The 22,734-nt window shown below is 39.9% G+C and overlaps 1 protein-coding gene across 6 annotated transcripts in view; it reads left to right on the top strand.

The window, feature by feature from the left end:
- The window catches only part of ZNF536 (zinc finger protein 536), a 344,528-nt gene extending 324,114 nt beyond the window's left edge, over positions 1-20,414 (top strand). For all 6 annotated transcript variants that reach the window (XM_058034044.1, XM_058034045.1, XM_058034047.1 and 3 more), the window contains one exon: positions 17,066-20,414. In XM_058034044.1, coding sequence (XP_057890027.1) covers positions 17,066-17,301 — 236 coding nt within the window. In that variant the 3' untranslated portion in view covers positions 17,302-20,414. The remainder of the gene's footprint in view (positions 1-17,065) is intronic.
- The last annotated feature ends 2,320 nt before the right edge of the window (positions 20,415-22,734 follow it).

Here is a 22,734-nt window from a genome sequence, read left to right as displayed (position 1 = left end):
AGTTAACTGAGCAGCCTGCTCCCTTGGAGAGAAATGAGAGAGAAAAAAGGCAGGCAGGATTACAGAGTGTGTCTGACCTGTATAGTGTGTGTGAATTTATTTTTTTTAACAGAGCTGTTTATGACCTGGTTTTGTTAATTTTAGTTATCCTGGCTGAAACATGTGGTGCTATATTATGTGACTTTGTTTCTTCAAGAGGACCAGTGAGGGAATGGGGCAGGAATGGAAAGTTTCGGTTGAAGCAGGAAGAAGAAATATTTCTTCCAAAAAATATGATTTTTAGTATGTCAACATTTAAATGTGAATTGTTCTGATCAAATATTTACTGCTATCGGGAGCTGTGTAGAACATTAATCTTAATTTGTTTTTCTTTTTCTCCAAAGCAACGACTCCAACATAGCTAGGAGATCTGTGTCTTTAAAAATAAATAATGTAGCAGAACGGCATATTCTTTGGTATAGAAATGCTAGCCTGTGGCATCTTCTGCAACTACAAAGCAGTCTCGAGCGAACTTTCTTCCCTTTTTATTAATAATTCCCTAAATCAATGAAGAATCTTGAAAAGTTCCTCTTCACTTTGCTCCTGCACTCCTCGTAGCTGTGGCTCTTGCTCATGCTGGCTCATTCCCCACCACCTATCATTCATTTGGATAAATCTGCATGTGGAATTTTGGGAGCACAGGCTGCAAAACGCTAACTCTATGTGCAAATACAAAGCCTGTTTTCTCTTTTATTTTTTTGGTCAGCCCAGGGTTTTGGTTTTTTTTTTTTTTCCTGAAGGTGGCAGTGAAAGAAAAAAAATAACTCCCTTTGAAGATTTAAGAATTTTATTACAAAACAGACGGACAACTACTGTATTTTACCCATTTCCCCTTGTGCCCATGAGCGCTGACAATGAAAACTACAGCTCCTATAAAGTGCTGATCAAATTGCAAAAGGTGGCCTTTCCCAGCAGCCTGGCACACTCTAGCATTATCCCAGCTTATAAATAAACGGATGGGCTGAGCCACTTTGGCTTTTTTTTTTTTTTTTTTTTTTTTTTTTTTTCCTCTCCCTCTTAGTCCTTAGCAAGATAATTGAGGATCATAATGGTGGGAAAGGACTGCAGTCATCATTCGCTGCCTGTCAGGTATCAGTACTCATCTTCGTGTCATCCGTCACCATTGAACCACTCTGTCATCTTTCCCCAGCCTTCAGCGCCGCTCCTTCTCATCGTGTTCATTATCTCCGGCTCCGACCCAGCCCCCTCCCCCAGCCCCTGTAAATGCATCTTTGTGCGACTCTCAGTCTTCTGATTATGAATCGATGATCATGTGGTGTAAGAGAGATAGATGGCTTTTAGTTCCATCTTGTCTTCTCTAATTGTAAAATATTAGTTACATTAGACTGTGTCTTTTGATTAATGGAACTTATTTGGAGTGGCCTCTCCCAGCCCTCCCCCTTCCAAAGTCCTCCACTGACTTTTGAGAATTGAGTGATTTCACTTAAAGCAGACAAATAGGCCCTTCAGCAAGGAGATAGCTGAGCTCTAATATTGTGGGCAAAGCAAGCTCACGGAGCCAGAGTTGTGTGTGTGTGTGTATGTGTGTGTGTTTTTAAAGAAAGGCTTCAACTCTGCCTAGACAAACACAGACCATTTATTAACATGCGTACAGCCGTGCTATTTTGCAAATCCAGCAATTCTTATAAAGCTGCAAAACAGGACATAAGGCTGAATGGCTTCTGAATTAAATTAATCTTAGATAGGAATTAAGAGCATCCTCGCTTTCACTTTGGATGAAACAGGTCAGTCCAGAACTTTGATGTATTAATGCTAGCATAAAGTGTTATCTTAATACTCTCTTTTATACTTACAGGACATATCATCAGCCAAATGTCTCTTCCTTGTACATCTGACACTGCGAGACATTCGTCCTTTAATACAAAATTTATCTTATTTGGCACTATTTACCTAAACATGGTCTGTTGATAAAGTCCTTGCTGTACAAATGGAAAGGCAGTTGACTAAATCCCTTATTATAAATAATCACTGTCTATCTTTCAGTGTAAATTCAAGGACATGTTCACTTTCAAGCTATCAGTTCAATTAGAAAAGGTCTATTCACTGTCGATGTCTATATCTCATGGAAATAGGAAAGCACAGTTAATAAACAAATCAAACTATTTTAAAAAATAGCACAGTGAATTATGAATTCTAGAGCCCATGCTGATGGTGACACTGTCAGGACACATGCTATACAAAAATATATACAAGCAGTGTTATCTAAATTTTTTATGCTACCTTCAGGATTTAAATCTGACCTTTGTGCCTTCCCTCTCCAAATCTTTGACATTATTTCAGAACAAAATGCCTATACTGTACCATATATTAAAATTTAAAGAATAAGTTGGCACATATATATAAAATGCTAGTTAAGCCTTTTTCAATTTACTTCTTTCTGTTAAGAAGAGGAAGACTGGTTTGAGATTGTGAACAATTGTGTGTACAGTAAGGGCTTGGGATTGACACCTGCCCCAGAGCTGAGGAGCAGGGGCTAGTCCTGATCTTCCTGATTTTACTGTAATGGCTGGGGCAGTTTCTATATCTAAAAGGCTTTCACTGTGGTAGCCATGTGATTATAGAAAAATCTCTGTTCTTTCTCAAAAAAGGAACTCTCTAGCCTTTCAGGTTACAGAAAATGCTTGAAAGTAGGAATCCAGAAAGCTGGAAAAAGTCCAGAAACCCACAGACCCCTTCTGCCAAGATTTCTAAAATATATAAATATTTTTTTATATATTGCACTATATTAATCACATCCTATGGAATTTAAAGGAGCTTATCCAGTGGCCTGGATCTTGATACCTGGAGGCTCAGATGAAAAGGCTCTGTATGCAAGATCAGTACTGCTCTCCATCCATGTGTTTGTCTGAGATCAGAATTTTGCTCCTGATGGGTATTTCCACACAGTATTTACCACCCTAGAAGCAGTGATTATATTTAATGGCAGAATTTCAGTTGACTTCTCAATATGTATTGAGTTGACCTTTAAGTTAAACCACAGATTAATTTTTTTTAGTTGTCTCTTTAAGTACATTTATAGACCTCTCTGTTCTGATTAGCATAATGGTAGATAGAGGAAAGTTACCTGCCTCAGATTATTTGTTGAAATCAGAGAAATTGCATCCTTTTCTCCAGCAGGCAAAATATTTTGGCCCCCTCTAACCACTGTATGCATTGGTTTTGTTGCAAAATGGTTTTGGTTTATACACAGAGAAGCCCAAGTGGATATCAGTTTGCCTGAAAGCCCAGAGCCTGCCATTGATTTCACATAAGTAAATCTTCTCCCTGGAAGTCGGTGGGAGTCAATGAAGCTTCCCTGGGATTGAGTGGCTCTCCTGCAGGCTTTGGTGTGCTGGGTGCTGCTGGCAGGGATGTTTGCCTCTTTGCTACCTGACATACTGAAAAAGTTCTTCAGAGATATGGAGGGAGCTCCCTGATTCTAAATCATTGAAAACATACCCAAGCACCCTAAATGGATGCAGTGTCTCGCTGCCCGTAGAAATTTGGGCTTCTCCAATTTTGTTTAAAATAAAATCCTCAGTAGCATCGGCTCCTCTGCATACTGACTGCCACAGGAGCTGTTGGAAGGAGATTTTGGTTTTGTTTCCTTTGACATCTGAGGGTTTTGCTGCACATTCATCTCGTTTGCCACGTTCATCTCTTTCCTGGGTGGCTTTAGGGACATGAGTGACAGCAGCCTCAGCTCTGGGTGTTGATTGTTTGTCTGTGTGTAACCCAAGAGCAACCAGCTGGCTCCATGTGCCCCAGTGATGGTAAAATTCCCATCCTCCCAATTAGCAGCCATTTGTGAGCCCTCCCTGCCTGCAGGAGAGCTCGGGATGGCTGTGGATCCCTGCACAGGGGCTGGGCTGCTGGACCCTCACCTGCACCCTCACCGCATAGAAATAAATGCAAAGATAACTGCAAAAAGGAGCGCAGAGTCACAGTGAGACAATGGAATGTGCCAGCTTTTACCCCCAGGCACATTTTCATGTCTCTTTCAGGAATCTTTGTAAGTAAGGGCCAAGTTCCAAGGCCCCAGCTCAGGGACAAGTCGGGCTTGTGCATTGTGTGAGCTCCTGTGAATTCCTACCAAAGTCTGTGGGATGACTTACAGGCTTTGTAGTATGCATAACCTTCAGCAATTTGCTGAATCAGGGCCTAAATACTGAAATATTCTTCAATAGTTCTGGCTCCACTATGAAACTCTAGAAGGCACATTTCCCTCTCAGTGTCTCTCCATAAGACCCATCAATGATAATGGAGTTACATTAGGCACATCTAAAGTTAATTATACTGTTACCTCCCTCTTGGCCTGTTTGTCAAAAAGAATACGATAAAAAAAAAAATCCTCTGTCTTCTAATATCTATTTTTATTTGAATTTTGATCTGCCATCTAGGCAAAAGAGTAAAGACCACACTGAGAAGAACTTTGGTAGGTAGGTCTGGATGTTTGTTAGCTGACAGCCAGCATGGGAAATGTTGTGTTAAGAAAATTTGCAGAAAAAATTCTATGGAAACCAAAGCAAAAGAAATATTTCGGGCAGGCTCTTCCTTTTAAAAATTAAGTGGGTGGCTTTAAGGGATGCTGATTTATTTTGGAGTATGGGTTTAGAAGCATGCTTCAATTGGAAAAAACAAATTCTAATGTTCTCTAAAATCTCAGGAATTTATAATGCACAGAAGAGGTTGAATGAAACAGTAGATTCAGAAATTTTACAATTCACTGCATATTAAAAAAGAAATATTTTTAGTGTTTGTTTGACTGATTTTTTTTAAACATGATTTCACATTTAAATGTGGTGTCCCAAACACAGGTCTCTGAATATCTTTATTTTGGTATGTGAGCATATTGCTGGGGGATGCCAGGTTTGCCTAGGGATCCAGTAGCTTTGACATACTCTAGTTTACAGTACCTGGAGTGTGCTCAGTTGCTAATGTGTTTTGCATGCAAGATCACTGTGCTTCAGCATGACAGCCAGGAAAAATGTCACTTTATTTTTAATTGCAGCAGGACTTAATCTGGGGGAGAAAAAAAAAATAAATTAAAATTGCATTCTTTGTTAGAGAATTGTTCTACAAGAGTCCAGTCAGAAAGCTTCTGGTACTTAATAAAGTCCAATTCCTCCCTGAGCATTCCCGTGAGCTCCCATGGAAGCCAGCAGGAGTTGCACATGGGTACCGAGGGCAGCGTTTTGCCCTTAGGACTGAATTTCCCAACTGATTATTCTTTGAGACTGTCTTTTGATTAACAATCTGTTTGCAGCAGGCTAGGGCCAGGGAGGCAGTGTCTACCCCACTGTTCAAATCTGTGGCAAAATATTCTACAGAGAGCTACTTAATAAATATCAACTTGCTCCAATGGTCTTTGAGAAATACCTCAACAGATAGCAATCAATCGAGGGCTGAGTTGGGAAAAAAAATACAAAAGGACATCAAAGAGGTTCTCATTCCCAGTCTATTGCTCTATTTAAGGGTCCTATAATTCGGTGAGGTTGTGTGCTAAATAATTTGTAAGCCTTCAGAACATCCAGGTTATTGTTTGTGGACAGATGGTGCATCACATTTTATTGCTTATTCCTTCTGTGGTTTCTCATATGCAGGACTGATGTGCACTCTGAAGTCTTTGTTTCCTTGCTAAAATCTCTAATCTAAAACAGGCAATCAAGCACACAGACAGTGCTTCAGAAAGCATAATCATACTTTTAAAGGGGGAAAAAAACATTTCAGCTGCAGTTAGGAAGCAGATGTGTTCCCTGAAAATGTAAAAGGTTATCAGAAGTATTAAAATAGGGAAATAGACACGGAATTCGGGAGCGCTGGGGAGAGCGTGTATTTTCTCCCAGTACTGCAGGGTAGGTGTGCCTTTTCCTAGGCTACCTGCTTTGTATCTGCCTCTCTGTGGAGCTGGTGTAGCAAAAGCCTTCGGAGACCGGCTTTTGCTTCCACCTTTCCCCTGAGATTGGCAGTCTTTGTCTTTTACAGGCAAGGAGCAGCCGTGCTGTGATCCTGGAACCGCTGCTGCCCCGAAGAGTTAAATCATGTTGATATACAGGAAGGAAATGGAATAGACTAACTCTACTCTTTTCTTCCTACGGATTTTTCTTTTTATTCTGAAGATAGAATTACTGTTTGTAAGCATCTGAAAGTCATTAGTGGCTCTGCAGTCTGTCAGGTGCCGACGCAAAAAACTGCTGAAACTGAACGGGTTCCTGTGCGGAGTGCTGGGAATTTGTCATGTGCTGATGAGCAGTTATAATAATATATGAGCAAATCACAAGCATTCTGCAAATTAATCAAATTTTTTTTCCCCTTCTCCCTTGTCTCTGGGAGAGTGGCTTTGCCGGCAGACGTAGGTGAAGCAGTTTTACTCACAGATGGTAGCTCTGGCATCAGATGGAATTTATATAACAGTAATTCTGATTTCCTGCCAAAGTAGCACTGAAAACACCAGGGAGATTGTACAAGACAAGTCATGTGGTTTTGCTGAGGTTGTTGTGGGAAGTTTAAGGGGGGAAATCTCAAATTTTCCTCTTTGCATTTATTGTTTTAGCCTGAAGGGCCAGAAATCGTACACCATTCTGCCATCGGCGAAATCCAACACATCTTTTTTTATGAATTGCGCTGAAAGAGTGCTTCCCAGCTGTTGGAACTGCTGGCGGGGAGGGAGCCACATGACTCCTCATCCTTTCCCTTTCCATACAAGGATTAAAGAGGGGAGGGTTCAAAAGGTTGCTGCACTACATGTTGGAGTGAGGCAGGGTCTCCCTTCCCAGGAAGCGATGCCATGTTCACTTAGGTTATACTCCCTCTGGCATAACAAAACACAGGGGGGTGTTCAGGGCTTCAGGAAACACACTGCCTGTGGGTCTCCCTCCTCATTAAAATGGGAGGGTTTTCAGTGAGGTTAGTTGGGTAGATTAAGGCTATTAGTTGTGTCTCTGATGACATTTCCAGTTTGATCAGTGGAAAACAGAGACGTGGGGTTTTTTTACCCGTTAAGGGAAGTGCTTGGTGCACTTGTTATTTGGCTTTTGCACAGATAAAACATGCACTGATCTGATGGCAGATCCTATCCTGACTCAGAGCAGCACGGATCTGTTCAAGCCACGGGCTGGCAGCAAGGATGAGAGAGCAGAATAAGGCCCAGTGGCTTCTGAATTGGATCATGTTTTTAAAAACAAAAGCAGTCTTCCCTGGAAAAATATGACGGTGTTTTTATAATAGCCACATATTGAGTAATGCATGGAGCATCGCAGGACTGCTGTGACACTAAAAGAAAAAAATAGAGGCAAGCAGAATGGGAGAACTTTCAGGGGCTGTTTTTAATAAAGAGGTGAATTCTTTCTGCAGTAGGAAAAATGATAAAAAGATGGCGTATCAGCTACATTATGCAACAAAGTAATGCTGCTGTGTTTTTATAATGTAAGGCACTGCCCATTTGTTTTGGTTTACGTGACTGCAGTGAAATAAGTGGATTAGACTGAAACTTTAGCATGCTTCATTGCAGCTGGTTGCAGACATCTGTCATTCCTCAGCCATACATTCTGGATCATGCCAAGAAGAAAAAGCAAAGTCTGACACCTTTCATTTTACAGAGCCTTTTATAGAAAAGAAAAGGAGAAGGGGAGAAAGCATTTCCTTTGTGACTTGATAAAAAAGACACTTTTTTCTGTGACAACACCAACAGCACTTTCCAGAGGGAGAGGTCCTGCAAAGTTAATGCTCAATTTACTCTTTGCAGCCCTTTAATTTTTACTGTTTGATCTCCTGGTTTGTTGAATGGGATATAATAAAAATACGTTGGTTTATTTTTTTACAGAAACATTAGCTATATGTACACCTACATCAGAAATGTGCCTGGTGAAAGCTGGGTTGCTGTGAGCTCCCACTCAGGCTGTGCTCGTGGTAAATCTGTGCTGTGATGGCACATAATGCAGAAGCATTGCCAATAATGAGTGGTTCTGAGAACTCCACTCACCAAATCCCATAAACAGATAATAGTGATGTTTTAGCAGAATGATTAGTGGGGTTGTGAGCTACTCCTGGATAATTTGAAATATTAGCTATTAGTGAGCTAGATATTTATTTACTTAATGTGTTTTGTTCTTCAGTCTCTCTACTAACACAACACTGGAGTTAGGGAATTGTGAGGTACATGACAAGTGATAATGTGACAAAATACCTTCTAAATTACCCCAGTTATGTGAAAAAGCAACAACAAAAATTAAAGGAGAGCATGGTTAATCTAAGTGACATCATACATGCAGAAAACAGATATTCTAGCTTAGGGTCTCACTTCAGCAAATGTTACAGCACGTGGATAATTCCATCCCTTCCCACCCAGGTGATTTATGGACCGTGGGACTGGTGGGGAGGCTGGTACCCTTACAGGGCTGTGCACAGAGAGGGCAGGTCTTTGTATGGCTCAGGCTGTGTCACTGCCCAGTTTGACACCAGCTGAGGATGTGACGCATGCAAATGTTGGCAGGAAAGATTTAGAAAGCTGAGCATGGGATTTTAAAAATTCCATTCTGCCAAATAAAATAAATAAACTCAAGACAGTTACCCAGAGTGAGAGAGAAAATTCTATTGCATTTATGAATTGCTAGGCAGAATAAAGGATGTTTGGTAGCAAAATCACTAACAAGATCTTTTCTATTAGCTTCTGAATTGAATGTTCTCTTTACTAAAATCCCAGTGCCACCAGTATAGCATTTATTCTGGGAAATCATAGGTACATTAAATTCAAATAGAGCTTCATTCAAGAAGTGGTAAATGCTCCCTGAAATAATAAATATTTACTGAGACAATTAAAAAATATGACAGAACATTAGCGAGAAAACTTGTGAATGACCTAGTAGGAAAACTGAGATATTTTGCTCAAGGGGGTTAGAATGGGAATATAATGTTATTGAAGTGATTAAAACAAGTAAAGGAGTGAATAGACATAGCAATTAATTGAAATATGTAAGTAAAGGCAAAGGTGGGACTCTGAGCATGTAATTTTGATGATCAGAAGAACTTGGGCTTAGGTAATATTAAAGAAAAGTCTGCTGCTTGCCTTCAAAATGTGTTTCCTTAGTTGCAGTCTCCCCAAAGCAAAGCACGAGAGAAAGGGAAGGCTGTGAGCACTGTACCCTGCTCCCTCCATGGGCTTGGTACCTCTCCCCCCTCATGTGGAGGGGCCCAGGCTGCAGAAATGAAGGGATACATCAGGGTTTGGGAGAACAGAGATTGGTACCAGACAGGAGGAAATGGCTGGAAATGAAAGCTTGGCCAGAAAACAAGCTGCTGTGAGTTTAGGATTATGATTGCTGTAACCATTGCCATTATGACTTCAGTCAGAGTTTGCCTGCTTTTAACAACAGGTATCTAGTGCCCTTGATAAGAACTCTGTCCTCTACTTATGTGTATAAACCAAAGTAAATAAATATGTAAAATTAAATGTAATGAAATTTCCCAAAGCATGGGACAATGATAGTCTGGCATTTCAAGCTCAATCAATGACAGCATTCCCACTAACCTCGTTTGGAGCCCGCTGAGGCTCCGGGCTCGTAACTCATGTTTGTCATGTCAGAACCTGAACTGATGCCATTGTGCACAGGGCACCATGTGTGCACCCACCAGCCGTGCTCTGACACACACAGATCCTGAGAAAGCACAGTCTTCTGCCTTTAGCTCAGAATTTTAGCTTTACAGGGTTCCCATAAAGTTTAATATTTGTTTAGGAAGACCTTTTCAGCTATTCTGCTGAGGCTCTTCCTTTCTTGCAAGAAGAGATGCATTTCTCTTCTAAATCAAAAGTTCTTCTGAAAAAGAAACAAATTCTGTGCTGAGTAGCTGGAGCTGAGTAATTCTGTGGTTTTACCAACTGTGCAAGAAATGGGAAATGTTTGTTTTCCCAGGACTTGCAAGTCTCTGTTACACCATCAGTGATTTCACTGGCCATTTCCTAATTCTCCTGTATTTAGTGCACTACAGATGGCTAACAATTTCCTCACTCTACCTCCAAATAATTATAATTTTCATGTTCCACATACCAAAGGCAAAAAATGTTAAATTAATGATATTTTCCACAGTTTTGTGCGTGAATCATTCAGTAAGGTAAAACCATATTGAGGAAGGACATCAGTAGAATTTATCAGGAGTGCCCAGGTGGCTGTTAACCTCTGTGTCAGACCAACCTGCACTTGGCTGTGTTACATTGCAGGGATGATTTGTTGGTGGTTTTTACTTCTTTTGCTTTTAAAGGAAACTTCAGTGTATGATAATTAGTGACTGTAGCCTTTTGAGACAGGAATTGAATAATTACTGTAAGAACAGTTTTTATTTTAGGGGGAATGTGTGAAATTAACATAATATTTTAATAATATGTGTTAAAGGCAAAGTGTAGCACCAACTTTTGCTTTTCTGTGTCATCATTAAATATTTTAGTGCACTCATCAGCAAGCTGAAATACTTATTTGGAAACACCAAGTGCTGTGTAAGGCACTGACTTAGGAATAGGCTCCACCTTTGATTAATTTCAGAAAAGCCACCTAAGTATCTGAGGGTTTAATTCAATCCAACGATTGAAGTTTTTTTTGTTCAAGTAAAAATCTTTGATAAAATCAGTTATAGATTAGCTCTTTTTATTTTCCAGCTCTTCTGCAGGCAGTGATACTTCAGTGAATTGCCACCCTGCTGTTGCAAGTGCCCATACACTGAGTGTCCATCTCTGGAGGGCACCAGGACTGCAGTGTCATGTGGTGGCTTTGGGGTGGGTGCTGACCTTGCCACGTTTTTCCTTTTTCCAGATATCCTTATATTTATGTAGGATCAGGCTGGTGGCTGTGTTTTGTCATGTGCTGAGTCTTCACCCCAAAGTTATCCTCCCCTAATTCAGATCTTTCCAGTAACTCACAGCAAGAGAAAGGCTCTTCCAGGTGGCAGCACCTGAGCTGCTCCAAAGTGCTCAATATTGGTGAGGAGGGATTTAACTAAAGACACTGGTGCCATGAGCAATTAATCTGATGACCTCTAAGGACTCAGCAGGACTGAGCCTGGTAATGAAGGAATTCAGCTAAATGGAGCCGATCAGGGGGTTGCCCTTGCTTTAGGAGTCCCAATGGAAATATGTAACCCAAAGCCTTAGCCTTGGTAGCTGTAAGTGTTCCCTGACCTTCCTAAAATCCAGATAGCTCTGCATTTTTTAAAAATGTTGTTCCAAAGAAAGTCACCAAAAGGCTTTTTGGTTTGACGACTTTTCTTGGTCAACATGAAGTAGAGTTTTTAAAATTTAATTTTGGGGTTTTTTTTGTAATCCAAGTAACATATAAACTTCACAGAATATTGAAATTTTCCCAGAAGATCATCTTGGTTGGTCTTGGACCTGTGCGTAAATAAACATATACTTTTCAATTGTTTTATAAAAACTTTTATTACAGATACCAACCTGATTGGGTGTATTTTAATCTGTCTGGTATTTGGGGAGTTTCATAAAATGCATATTTTGAGACCAATAAAGTGGAATGGCTCAATCAGAGCCATTATTGTCTATTGGACAAATATATTTATTCAGCATTTTCCCATCCATACTGTTATGCTCCAGATCCGAATGGCTGCTTTAGAGCCATTCTGCTCTCCTGGGTAATGCATGCAGTACTTGGGATGTTTGCTGTGGATAGGAAATGTATTTATGAAAATTTATACGTTAAAAAAAGGAAATTGCACTAGCCAAGATTTAAATGAAAATAGTTTTCCCTTTGCAAATGCCTGTTATTATGCTCTAATATACTTTCAAATGGCAGTGTTCACCAAGATGCCTGGGACCTGCAGGCTGTGGTCTGAGAGAGACATGAGCTCAGCCCAGCAGTCCCTGCCAGAGAACTGGAGATGCTCAGAAAGCCTCTCTTCAAGCACAGAAAGCACCCAGCCATCGTTGCCTGCTGTTACTTCCGAGGCAGCACGCACTTCATGTGCTTAGAGATGATTGTACCTCAAATACAACATTTTGTGGGGGGAAAAGGACTCAGAGCAGCTCTGGGGAGCACCTGGGTAGGTGCAGGCTTACTGAAGGTGTGAGGGCAGGCTTTGCTGGGCAGCAGATGTGTGATTACATGGACCATTCCACCAGCAGTGTTGTGGGACCAAGCATCCCGGTGCAGCAGGCAGTGCCCATCCATCCTGAGCCAGTCCTGCTCCAGTGCCTGGGGCTGGCCAGGGCTGCCCTGCCCATGGGGCACTGCTACGCTCGCCCAGCAAGTCGAGTCCAGACCTTCAGCGTCCAACATCCCAACTAAAGAGATTTGTTTCCGAGAAATTCAAGCCTTTGAGGCTTTTTCAAATATCTCTTTGCGAGGAAATAATTTGTTTTAAAGAGGTAATTGCTGTTATTTTTGATTTTCACCAAAAGGATTTTCTTAAACCAGGCAAAGAAATCTGAAATGAGTTTGCCGTATTGCATCTCAGTAAGTGCTATAGCCATTGGCCATCTAAGGAAAAACATTCTGTCAGATAATCATGGCCATTTTTGCATTTTAAGGGAACAAATGTCATATCTAAGAAACACATTTTATTCAGAGCTTAATTATAATTTATAGTACATTGCACAGCATTTGTTTTCTGTTCATCATGTTATTGCTCTTCTGTCTTTCCCCTAAATTTATGCATTAAATCGTGTGTGTGTGTGTCTGTATGCGTGTATCTGTGTATATATGTACACATATGCAATATAATACAAAGTGGTGTAGTGGGGACAACAGACGGCTTGTGTGTGATGTATTATTGGCATTTTTCTTTCAAATTACCATTTTCTTGCTGCTTTGGGAGAAAGCCATGATTTTGCTGTGATTAGTACACTTTTAACAATCTGGAATAAATTCCTGATCTTATTCATGTGACTAGCTCAATGCCCATTTTTACGTTTTAGAGCAAACCCCTACATATGTGCCTGCAATACCACAAAAATAAGATGTTTCTTTGTGGAAATTTTATAGAATTTGGATGCCGATCAAATATTTTTAGAAGTGGAGAATTAATGCAGCTTGACCATGTAAATGATTTTTTTAATGAAAAAGACTTTAGTATTCATCACTCTTTCTCTCTCTCGTTTGTGTATTCCTTTGTGCTAATCTTAAATAATGGATCCATATCAAAGTTAATAAATTAGTAACTATTAGCAGTGTTTGGATTACAGTGAGTAACCCAGTGCCACTTCATTGACATTGACTTTTTATGTGTTCCAATAATACATTTTGAGTTTTAAAGATTAGACAAAGCAAAATACGGTTTGGCATGTAGTTGAATCTTTAACACTTGGGCAATGGCTTTGTTTAAATCCAAGGCCCTTACTTGAGGTAAACTTTCATTTAAGTGGCCCTAAACCCCAGACTGAGATCCATGTCTTTCTCAAAACCTACAGTTTCTGACTGTTGAGCTGATGCACCATGTTGGGCTGCATCAGTCATGCCATGTTATGAAACCTAACGCGATGTGACTGATGCAGCTTGACATGAAGTGTCACAAAGCAACATATCACATCACAAACTTGAAAGAAAAGAAAACAAACTTTACTTTTTTTTTCCCCTCAAAGCCTAAATTAATGAAGCAGCATATATTTTTAAAAAGGTGGACTAGTTTCAAACACTGAGGGATTTTTCTTAATATGGGCCTGCAGAAAACTTCTCCATCCTGGCCAGAAGGTACTACTTATCCACGCTCCTTGTGCTCCCTAAAATTCAGTCAAAAGTAGAAAAGATGATGAGCTTGGGTCCCCTCAGCACTGCCACCCCTCCTGGGTCTGATCCTGGGAGAGGCTTCAGCAGGTTCTGGAAGTGATTGCCCCTCCTAGGGAAATCCATACATTCTAAAAGTGTTCTTTGAGTCCAGCCATGATTGTTGTCATTTTAGCTAATTTTGAATATTACTTTCTGCTCTTCCACTTCCTTAGACTGTCAGCTTCCATCCAGAGGATTGCAAAGTCTCTCCACATGCTCAGTCACAGCCTTCATAGAACATAGCTCCACAGCAGGATTATTTCAGCTGCAAACAATACATTGTCCTCTATCCTGATTTTTGATCAGAGAAAGATGCACACCATAGTTTGCCCCCCTAGTCCACCCACTTTCATTCTAATTCTTTTTACTACAATTGCAATGCATATCACATCATCTCCTGAGCTATCAGGAAGATTCCTTTCTTCTTTTCTTTTTATTTTATTCTTCTTTTCTTCTTTTTTTTTTTTTTTTTTTTTTTTTTTTTTTTTTTTTTTTCTGGAGGGCTTTCATATAATTTTATTGGGAGATATATAGTGGGTAAAATGCATATGAACTATAGCTTGCTAAGAAAGGACCTACCAACCACTGCTAGATAAAGCATTATAAATTTATTGCCAACTTATCTGGGAAGGGTTATTTTAAGAGCCTGCTGCCCACAACAAGTTTTCGAGCTAAAATTAATGAATGGGGATACCTAAAAGAAATGGGAATTTTCCTTCACCCCTTAGTTACAAGCAAATTGCAGATATTGTTATCTTTGCAAGCAAGAATAATCTCTACTTTTTGTACTACTTCTGCTGTAAACAATGTACCGCTTGCTTTCCTATGACCCTCACTCTGTATACATATTTATATATTATTCATATCAGATTAAAAATGAATGTGCTCTTTACCACAGTTGTACTGCATAGTGACAATACAAATTAACTTATTGTGTACTTACTTTTCACAAGGCAGTGATGTGAAATTTTGATGGCCTGAAAAAGTAAGTCGTGGGAGAAGCAAGGCAGAACTGAATCCTTGTAGGTGCACTTTATATTGTCTGATTTATTAAAGTGCCTTGAATTAATAAATGACATTCTCTGCATGGAATTTTGAACACGAGTTTGAACTTGGTTCAGTGGTGGGTAAAAAGAGTTTGCTTTTAGTCTGGTGCATGTGAGGTGGTTAGCTCCAGCTTTCTGCACTCCTTGCTTAGAATTTGTTCTTTGCAAAAAAGAATTAGGATGGCTGTTTATTAAGAGCTGCTAGTGGGTAAAGCATTAGGAGCTGGTTGGATCGTAGGATCATGGAGTGGCTTGGGTGGGAAGGGACACTAAAAATCATCTCATTCCTACCCCCCTGCTGTGGGCATGGACACCTTCCACTATCCCAGGTTACTCCAAGCCTTGTCCAACTTGGCCTGGAACGCTTAGAGGAATGGTGGGATGATGGCGCGGCCACAGCTTCTCTAGGCAACCTGTGCTAGGAGTACTCTTACAGGGAAGAATTTTTTCCTAATATCCAACCTAAACCCTCTGTCTGTCAGTTTGAAGCCATTCCCCTGTGTCCTGTCACCTTGTAAATAGTCTCTGTCCATCTTTCTTGTCAGCCCATTAAGGTACTGAAAGGCCACAATTAGGTGACCCCTCAGCCTCCTCTTCTCCAGGCTGAACCATCTCAATTCTCTCATGCTTTCCTTACAGAAAAGCTTCTTCATCCCTCAGATCCTTTTGGTGCTTTCACAGGACTCGCTCCAACAGCTCCATGTCCCTCCTGTGCTCGAGGCATAACATAGATAAACATGCATGTTGGAGGCTTTAGGGGGCAGTCACACTTCTGGCAGTCTTCAGCCTATGAAAACCAAGGGTGAAGGGGAGCTTTCCATCCCTGAGGAAGGAAACAAGGCTGCATTCCTGGGGCAAGGGCTCAGGACACCCTGGGTAGCAAGCAGCATAGTTTGGGGTGGTGTTGTTGTTACAGTAGAAATGGCAAGTTGTTTGAGCAGCCCAGGGCACTAATGCTGGTTTAAGTGAATTCACTGTGCTACAGAGATTCGCGTGCTCCTGTGCCAGCAGCTGCCCATCTCCCATCTCTGCTGGGAGGACCATGGCAGCATTTCCACTCCAGTACAGGTAGCATCAGACCAGTTCACAACAGGTGTCTGTTTAGCTGGTAAATTCCCACCTAAAAGCAAGGGCAGAGGGTCCAGCCCCTTCCCCATTGCAGAAAACATAATTCTCCTCTGCCCCAGCATCTCTTTTATGCCTGCTAAGTAGTACCACAGCAGCAAGGGAAAATGTGCTCTTCAAATGTGGAGATAGGGTATTGTTTTTCACTTATCCTGGCTTTATGTAGATGGTCTGGCACATTTATTTATTCATTTATTTGAGCAAATTAAAGCAAGCTAAGCGCATTTGACCTCAGATGGTCCTGGTTTAAGTTAATTTGAGAGACAAAGCTCATAAAGTTCCAGTAAAACACATCAACAACTTCCCAGCATAGGTTGAAATGTGATTGTTGAAACATAACCTCCAAAACCAGATACAGCATGGAGATTTGAAGTCACAATAATCTGAAAAATATAGGAGAGCATATTGATAAGCCCTACTGAGAAATTATATCTTTCATTCATGCCTTTGTTACACGGTCGATTGCTGTTTTATCCATAAGAAGTGCATCTATCAGATTTTGTGCATTAACATTCCTTTTCTAATCTGGCTTGGACATTTTATTTTAAAGCTGATGATAACCTTGGGCCCTGGTCCAGCAAACACTTACATGCTTGCGTATCTTTACTCACAGGAGTAATCTCAGTGGAGTAAATGTTTGCAGGTTTGAGGCCTTGGCTATCTCAATCCATTATTTCTTTCCATTAAAAAGTAATCTGTGCGATTGAAATAAAACATACAATTCTTTACCCAGAAACCCACCCAAAGACAAAGTGTGTTTATTAGACTAAGGGTCTGCACATTGTCATCCTTGAATTGCACTTCAATAAAAAAGATAATTAACAAATGTAAAAGAAGACAGTTTCGCACACGCTGTATTTACAAGAACTTGGTTTGGATCCTGGGCTGAAGGATTTACAGCTGGGGCTGAGGAGGGAGATGGATTAGCTGCACTGCTCTGGAAATCCTAAGCAGAGAATTTTTGAAATGCAGTTTATTGAGGAAGGGCGATGGCCCCTCCCAGCAGAAAGGGGCTCTGGAGTGTCCCATTTGTCCGGGCTGTGCAATGTCCGTGGGCTAAAGCAAAAACTAACCAGGCTGTCGTCTGTCACACAGGTCACCGGCCTTTCCAGTGCAGATACTGCCCCTACAGTGCCTCTCAGAAGGGAAACCTGAAGACCCACGTGCTCTGTGTGCATCGCATGCCTTTCGACAACAGCCAGTACCCCGACCGCAGGTTCAAGCGCTCCAGAGTGGACTCGGAAGCTGCCGGGAGCCTGGAGGAGCCGGCGGCTGCCAAGGCAGGGAGCTCGGCAGAGCTGCCCGAGGAGGGCACCAAGGCCCAGGAGTGATGCCCAGCGGGCCCAGCCCTGCTCTGCTGTAGCCTTTACCCTGGCTTTGGACATGTGGTTGGTGAGGGCTGGCTCAATAAACCCCTTCTGAGGAAAGGGATGGCATGCCAGTTCCCAGAAGGGTCCAGAATGCTGAAAACATTCAAATATATGTATATGTACTTGTACCCACACATGTGCATATATATATGTATTTACAGACACAGAGATATCCAATCATACCCACATTGAATATATATCTACATACACACACACACACAAAATACACACATTCCATACGTGTGTGTGTGTGTAAATATATATATTACACATGCAAAGTAAATTTCCAGCCCTTGAAAATGGCTGCTAAACAGTTACCTGGCAACTAGTACTTCCAAACAATGTAGGTGCGATAATAAAGTGATTTAAAAATGTTAGGAGGTTGTTGGTTATTTAAAAAAGCAGGGCAATTTCAAACTTAAAAGTGGTCTTTGTCCAAAAATAATGCTCTTAACAGAAAAATGATACCCTCTAAACGATTTAGTGTTGCCTTGAAGATTGAGGGGCTGTGTTTTCATTGTTGAAAACACCTTTATAATATGACACCAGCTGCTGTCATTTGCCTAGCATAGTAATGAGATGTCTTGGTAGACTGCCATGGTGCCAGTCTGACTGGAGCTGTCATTGCAGAGAAAATCAATTCAAGTGGTGTTGCAACTGCAGTGTAGGAGAAACCTTAGACGGCCCATAAGCTGGGGTCAGTACTGACCTATTTTGAAAAGTATTGTGATATTACATTTTCTTTTTTTTTTTTTTTTAATATACAGCCAAATGAATCAATGGTTAGAAAAAAAAAATCTGCAGCCCAATGTGTGATTGCAGATTTGAAATGTAATTCCATTTTTTGTAATCATCTTGCAGTATTGAGGGAAATGCTTTTATTCTTTTTTTTTTCTTGTTGAAAAAGTTGCTATAAATGTAGAAGTACAATATATAGAAATTGTTTAGTGAAACTAGTCAGCCTTATCTATAGAAGGTACTGGTGAGAAACAGAATTTTATTACATAGGAGGTTGGTAATTTTTTTCTTTTGTTCTTTACTTGTCTTATTGGTTTTTTTTTCAAACTTCCTTTCAATTCCTATTTTTTTTTTCCTTACACTTGAATGAAGGATTCCCTGGTCATGGTTAATTTTCCTGTATTAGTTTTTGTAAGTGTTACAGACACAGTGCAGAAGTTTCTTCTGGAGCAAGCCCTTATGAAGTAGCTTGACCTAAAATATGAATCCAAGCTTTCTGCTCTTTGTCTCTAATGAAAAAGAAAGTGTTTTAGATTATATTTCTTTGGTTTTGTAAAACAAATGTGTTCTATATTTTTGCAGACTTTAGCTTTTTTACTGATTGGATGCTCCAAATTTAGTAAGGTCTTTGCCACATAGGAAGCTTTTGAGAGACTATAACAAACCACATAAAAAAGTAAGAGAAATAACTAAAGATTTATTCTGAAATTCTCTGAATGGCATAAAATTTTATCCTTCTAATGTACTTCCTTTGATAGAAGCAAAATTGGTGCTGTTTATCGTGATGGTAGAGAAGTATTAACTTCCTCTAAAGCAAAATCATCCAGACTTAAAAAAAAAAAAAGAAAAAAGTAAAAAAAAAAAGTCAATATTTCTTTGCAGGCTGGGAGCACAGAGTAAAACCCCAGGGCCTTAAAACTTCAGCTCTGCCTAAAGCAGTTTACAAAAAATACTAAACTGCAATCAATGTAAATAAAATTCTTAGCGCTACCCTGAGACTGGAAAAAAAATCTCAGGCTAATAAGGAATACGGTTTGCATATGCTGTCGGAAAGGATGTCATCCAACTGAAGTTTCAGTTTAAATGAGGTCACTGTGTAACTTGGACCCATCTGGCACAGAGCAAGCTGCTTTTCTTGTTTTTCTAGTATAGTTCTCACTGCCTTACTTAAATCGAGTTGATAAACTTAATGCAACTGTTTCTATGATCCTAGATAAAGGATTGAAATGTTATTGAACCTTTCTGACTGTAGTAAGCTTTAGGATTTTAACTGCACTACTGTGTTTGGTGACTGTGTCAGTCGCTTGCTTTGTGTGTTTGCGCCGCCTTCGGTATCTTAGCAAAAAAAAAAAAAAAAAGAAAAAAAAGGAAAAAAAAAAGAGACAGAAAAAAAAAAACAAAACCACCCCCCACATTCCATTTCTTGCACTTTTTGAGCTCTTTCAGTATTCTTTTGTGTCTTCTGAGCATTTTCAGATACGACAGGCAATAATTCTGTTTGTGACACTGGAAACATCTCCCGCTCCTTGTGATGTGTGTGTTGATTCCATTTGGTCGGGTGCTACTGTCCCTATCCTCCCCTCTGACATAGCCCTTTTTTCCAGAACATTTGTAACTTGTAATACAAACAAGTGACAGCAGCAGTGATGCATTGTCAGTTTCTGAATATCATCATGCTTCTCATATCTAAACATGTCAAGTTTTTTCTCTGTAACCTGTAGTCTGTGATACTGGTCATAATACTGTCTACATTCCTACACAAAGAAAAATTTCTATCTTGGAGGAAATCTGAGATCAATAGAGTAGAGGATTTTGTTGCTATGCTTGTAACAATTAGAAAACTTTGTATTTAAAGTTTATTCTTGGTCATTATTTATTATTATAATACATCAGTTGACAGAACTTTATTCTGGTATAGAAGTATTAAAAGTTGTTTTTTCAGCAATGACTGTTTTCTTTCTGCTGTTAGAATAAAAATGTCTTTGAAGCAGTACAGTTTTATCCAGTGTTTTACGCAATAAAACCTCTACCTCTGAAAAAAAAGTTTTCCTACTTGCTTATGTTTATTAGGAACAGTTAAAACATTATTTTCTTCAGCTTTGTCAGATTTAAAAAGAAAAAAATAATGCCAGTAAATTCACAGTTGTTAGGCAGTTACTGGAGTGTATTATGCTGGGTGTGTGTGCTCAGTCCACTTATAATCTGAACAAATCTATATACAGTATATACAGATATATATTATATATATTGTGCTTAATTAAAAGACTGTGGAAATCTGTTTTAGCATGTAGTAATAATTGTTTTATATACTACTACTTATGTACTATAGAAAAAGTCTTGGGGTCTATCAAGCTTTGATTTGAAAGTGTTTGAAGTGTGTATCATACACTATGATGTATAAAGTCATGTTTTCACATTAAAAAAGATTGTTTGTATAGATCATATATTTGGCTTTAGAAAATTGTGAGGTTTATTGTTATGGTGCATGTTAAGAAAGCTGCTCACACTTCAAAGAATGTACAAGAGCAAGAGTGCTCCCATTCTCCTGGGTGAATCTTTATTCTTCCCCTTTAAGGTTTTATCTGCACATTTGAAAGCAAATAAATTAAAGGGTTTTTCACTTAGAAAATTAAGGATGATTAACATAAAAAAAAAATGCACCAAATCTGAGAAACTGCAGCAAGTATGGGGAGGAGAGAGTAAATGTGGCCTTGCTCCAAGAAAAACTGAGAAAGCAAACATGTTTCAAAACCAGAAATTTTAATATTAAATTAAGCCAGTCATACCCACAATAATATAGTTACATTCTAGCTTGCATTCTCCAGAAGGAAAAGGTACAAAAATTGTCAGAAGGATTAAGAATTAAAGCATAAAATCACTGAAATTCAGTTTTTTAGTAGCTGAAACTCACAGTGAGGAGGTGTTGTTACTGGTGAACTTGTGGAAAGTCTCTGCAGCCAGGGGAGTGATGGAGCTTGTGCCAAATTCCCTGGTCTGTGGGCAAATGCCACAGATCTCTTCATCCACAGAGAATAAAATCTGCACTGCAATGCATCAAATTTTAATCAAAATCCAAGAAGTTAATGAAAATTTTTCGTGTGTCACACCCTCTCTTGGGGGGAACAACCCTTCCTAGGCACAAAATGGCAGCACATAAAAATGTGCTTTGAGGAGGGATGAGCTCCAGGCTCAGAGCTGAACTCTGCCTCTCAACAGGATCATTGTCCTTTCAGGTAATTTCTGTGTCCTGGGCCGAGGAAAAAAGAACTGTCTGGGGAGAGAGTGGTGGGGGGTCTATCCCAAAGATTTTCCTGCCTTCTGGTTTCAGTAGACAGTAAAGGAAAATGAAAAGCTGATTAAGGAGCAATGGCTGTCTCATTGCACCTCTATGGACATGCTTCCAGTCTCCTTTATGGTCCTGGATTTCTGCTGGGAGCAGTGCATTACACTGTGCATACAATCCCCCAGGAAATCTAAAAATGACCACCAGTGGCCATGTACCAGGTGTGGGGCTGCATCACCTGTCAAGGCAGGTGGGAAGAAGGTCTGAAGGAGGAAGGGCTGTCTCACTGAGGTCTGGGGGGTTTTGTTTCCCTCAGCTGATGGGCAGCTTTCCTCACTTAGATCCTAGGTGTCCTGAGTCTTCCCACCTAACATCAGAAGGCTGCTCCCAGCTTTAAGACAACATTTCTTGTTGAAACTTTTATAAGGACTTTAAGCCCTCTGTCTGTTGTAATTTGGGAATTGAATATTTCCCCTCTCTGTTTAACATCTGTATTGTAACAGTATATTATAGAAACCTCACCTTGTGTATTGTAAGTGTGCTCCCAGTGAAATTATTCGTAACTATTGTGATTTCCATTTCTGGATATCACTGCTTGGCATGATCCACCACAGTATGTTTCCATCGGGAAGCCCGGGGAGGGGGAGGAGGGAGAATAAAGCTGTGGTGTAATGTCGTATTAGAAATGTCACCCAGCTGAGTGTTCCTGGGGGCTGGGAGAAGTTCCATGGCTCCTCACCTGTTGGTGTTGTTCAGGGTATTGTTTGGGGGCTTTTTGTTATGGTATTTATATTTTTTAACCAAAGGTTCTCAGTGAATAGGGAAATTACAGGAAAAGAGGAAGAAGAAAATTTAAATGATCCCAGAGTGAACTGTTTTGCTGTTAATACAGAAATACAGAGCAAGACACATTTAATGGGCTCTATTTTTTATTATACTATGCTGAATAATTAAGTTTGAGGCTAAGTGTCACATAGATTTATCTTTTAATTAAAAAAGCATGGTTCACGCGTATTTGAGTGGTAGTCCAAATAAATGCAATATAGAAATTTATGTTTGTTTATCTAGGTGTTAATTACCTAGAGATTGTTCTGGATTACTTCTTTTTATAAAGTGTCATAGGCTCATGTCACAAGTAATAAAGCTTAACAGTGGAACCTTATCAATTTGCTAACTATAACGCTAGTGTGACCTGGAGGAAAGGGAAAAAAAAAACAACTTTGGAAAATGTTCTCTGCGTGCACCACATTCAACACATAAAAACCACGCAGTGAACAAAGCAATCATTTTTAAAACGTTCTCATAAGTAAAAGTACAAATATATCTTCAGTGTTTTACAGCCCTTCATATATGTAATTATTTATATAACACAC

Source organism: Melospiza georgiana, chromosome 14, assembly GCF_028018845.1.
Source record: "Melospiza georgiana isolate bMelGeo1 chromosome 14, bMelGeo1.pri, whole genome shotgun sequence".
NCBI lineage: Eukaryota > Metazoa > Chordata > Aves > Passeriformes > Passerellidae > Melospiza > Melospiza georgiana.
Note: the sequence above shows the minus strand (reverse complement) of the source record. Positions and strands in the feature narration are given on the sequence as shown.